General features: G+C 30.5%; 1 protein-coding gene across 1 annotated transcript in view; it reads right to left on the bottom strand.

Annotated features, from left to right (window-relative positions):
• Positions 1-2,135, bottom strand: part of LOC111716908 (membrane cofactor protein) — a gene marked incomplete at its 3' end in the record, with an annotated part of 2,915 nt that extends 780 nt beyond the window's left edge. The window contains exons 1-3 of the mRNA XM_023492419.1: positions 2,019-2,135; positions 1,005-1,077; positions 409-484 (exon numbers count right to left, since the gene is read on the bottom strand). Coding sequence (XP_023348187.1) covers positions 409-484; positions 1,005-1,077; positions 2,019-2,103 — 234 coding nt within the window. The remainder of the gene's footprint in view (positions 1-408; positions 485-1,004; positions 1,078-2,018) is intronic.
• Between the last annotated feature and the right edge of the window lie 1,065 nt (positions 2,136-3,200).

A 3,200-nucleotide genomic window follows, 5' to 3' on the forward strand; every position in this document is an offset into this window, starting at 1 on the left:
AGATAGTTTTAGCTATATAGTACAATATATACTACTCATTATATCATACCATTATGTTTAGTATTTTAGTATTTTGAAATTTTGGTTTTTTTGCCTAATTTTTGGTCACTTTTCAAGAAGAAACTAATGCAATATTTTGTAACATAAAAAAGTTTACTAAATTTTTGTAAACATTTCTAAAAATGCCCAAAATTGCAATTGATTATAATTCTTTCTGAAGCGTTCCAACAATTCTTGAACAGGATTATATATTTATTAGTTTTTATCCTGAGTAAATTGACCGTATGTTATCGGAGTAATTAATTAATTTTAACCTGAGATGGTTGACAGCATGTTATCGGATTAATTAATTAATTTTAACCTGAGGGGGTTGACCGCATGTTATCGGATTAATTAATTAATTTTAACCTGAGGGGGTTGACCGCATGTAATCGGATGACACAACGGTGTTTCACCATCCCAATTCCCATCACTATTACACACCCTGTAAACAATACATCTAATTAAATACAAATAATAAAAAATGTTTTATTTATTTTTTTGTAAAAAGATTTTATATATATTTTCACCTCCTTGATATTAAAAATGTTTATAATGAGAACTCTGCAAATGATATGGACAAGATTTTGACAAGTTTTATATAAGATTTGGACAAGTTTAGACAAGATTTGGACAAGATTTGGACAAGATTTGGACAAGATTTGGACAAGATTTGGAAAGGTTTTAGACAAGATTTGGAAAGGTTTTAGACAAGATTTGGACAAGTTTTAGACAAGATTTGGACAAGATTTGGAAAGACTTTAGACAAGATTTGGACAAGTTTTGGACAAGATTTGGACAAGATTTGAAGAAGATTTGGACAAGATTTGGACAAGATGAACTACCATTGATCAACGGAAACCGGGAAGGTTTGGCCTAACTGCAAAACTGCTTATTTTGGATCGACAACCTAATACGACCCATATTTCATTAATTGTATAAAAGGTATTTTCTGTTTTCTTTACCTGGATGCATTTCCCCAAAGAATAAACCCTGGATTGCATTTATAGGTTGCAACAGAACCAAACTGATATCTTCCTGCAATATAAAAATGAATTTATCAATTATAAATGTATTATAAAAAAGAATAAAAACGGAACACATTATTAGAGTAATTAATACTAGATAAATCAGCCAATCAGTCAATCAGTCAATCAGTCAATAAATCAATGATTTAAGCTCAATGAATCAACAAATCAATAGTTCAACAAAGCAATAGAAATCAAGAAATAATTAAATCAAGAAATCAATGAATCAATAATTATAAAGTTTTTTGCATTGATTTTTAATCTGAACAAAAACTTGTAAATATTAAGCATCGTTTGACATAGATTAATTGCTGAGAAATAAAAAGAAAAAACTTCTCTATTAGGGTTGGTCAATCAACCTACTTTACATTTGCAACCTAGAGGTGCAAAGTTGGTCAAAACTATTAGTTAAACCCTCTGGTATACCAGGTATATGCTTAGATTTTTAATTTCGGCGCGTAACATTTTCGCACGGCCATTTTTGCAAAAGAAATGTCACTTATAGTATAAGACCGAAAAAAATGTCTTCAAAATTTACGAATAGGGTGTTAAAAGATTCGTCTTAAAACACTGAATTCAGAAAAGTTGATTTGAAACAATTTAATATTTTTCAAAATACCAAAATGTGAACAGTATTCAGCCGCTTGAGACGCATCTTTTGATACCAATATCGATATAGTTTGAAAAAAATGTTCGGTCTTACAAATGACTCTTTCTTTGGCAAAAATTGCAGCACAATCGCTATTTTTTAAATATTTAGACGCAGGTATATCACTAGGCCGTCAAGCTTGGATCTAAAATCCATCAACCCTATTTTATGTTTTTATATTGTTGGATTAAACTGGAAAACTTGTTAAATATTAATGCTGTGGCTAGAACTGGTTCACTCGGCAGTTTACTTGAAATTCCAGGAAAACTGTTGAATTTAACAATTTATTTATTTGTATCTACCTATGAGAGCTGTTTGATGAGAAGTGGTGTATACATCGTGAAAAGCATTCAATTCAAGAAAGCTTTTTAATATCACATACTTCATTATAAAAAACTCTCCGCTCTCCGCTAAAAGCCAAAAACCCGCTATTTTACAATATTTTGTTGTATATCAGCGATCAAAAACGTTCATTAAATTGTCAGCAATTAACTTTCTCTGCATTATAACCTTGGACCGCTGGACCGATTGGGCTAACATTTTTTGTGGACACTCATGGGTGGCCGAGATAAAAAAAATAGAAATTTTTTTTCAACAAATTTTTCATTATAAAATTTTCATTTTTTGAAAAAAAAATTTTTCCACGTGCAACTCCGGGCCCGCGGCCGGGGGAAAGGCAAAAAAACCGAACATTTTTCTGTTAAGATTTTTTTCAAACATTTTCTCCTTTTTCCACGGCAAAGCCGGACCCTTCAGCTAGTGAATAATAAATCATTCTAAATGTTTCTATATCAATAAAGGTTGAGTCGAACAATGAATATATAAATATGTATATATATAATATTTTTTTTCCACGTGCAACGCCGGGCCCGTGGCCGGGGGAAAGGCAAAAAAACCGAACATTTTTCTGTTAAGATTTTTTTTTTCAAACATTTTCTCCTTTTTCCACGGCAAAGCCGGGCCCTTCAGCTAGTGAATAATAAATCATTCTAAATGTTTCTATATCAATAAAGGTTGAGTCGAACAATGAATATATAAATATGTATATGTATAATATATATATTTTTATTGAAAAGGTGAATAAAATAATGATTCGTTCTTTTATCAGAAACCACAGAAAATAGGTCTTTTATTTCATTATATTCTTTTTCATTAAATTATTAAACTACAACTTGTGTAAATACAAGATTATAATTCAAGTTACCCTCAATAGAGGTGCATGTAAAATTCACAAAGGAACCCTGAAAAGTCTTATCTGATCCAAAATTAATGAGATATATTTTTTAAATGACTTTATTAAGGCTGTATTGAATATCGTGAGTAACAAAGACTTTTAAATAACTGAAAACGAGACTATCTCCCACACTAAATAAAAGACAAAGCCATAGAGAATAGAATATATATTAGAGGGGAATTTAAAGAATCTCTCGGTATGAATTTTGTCAGTCCCTTTCAGCCTGAAAGGGAGTTCAAAGTGTACAAAT

Source organism: Eurytemora carolleeae, unplaced genomic scaffold (genome assembly GCF_000591075.1).
Source record: "Eurytemora carolleeae unplaced genomic scaffold, Eaff_2.0 scaffold2077, whole genome shotgun sequence".
Classification (NCBI taxonomy): Eukaryota; Metazoa; Arthropoda; class Copepoda; order Calanoida; family Temoridae; genus Eurytemora; species Eurytemora carolleeae.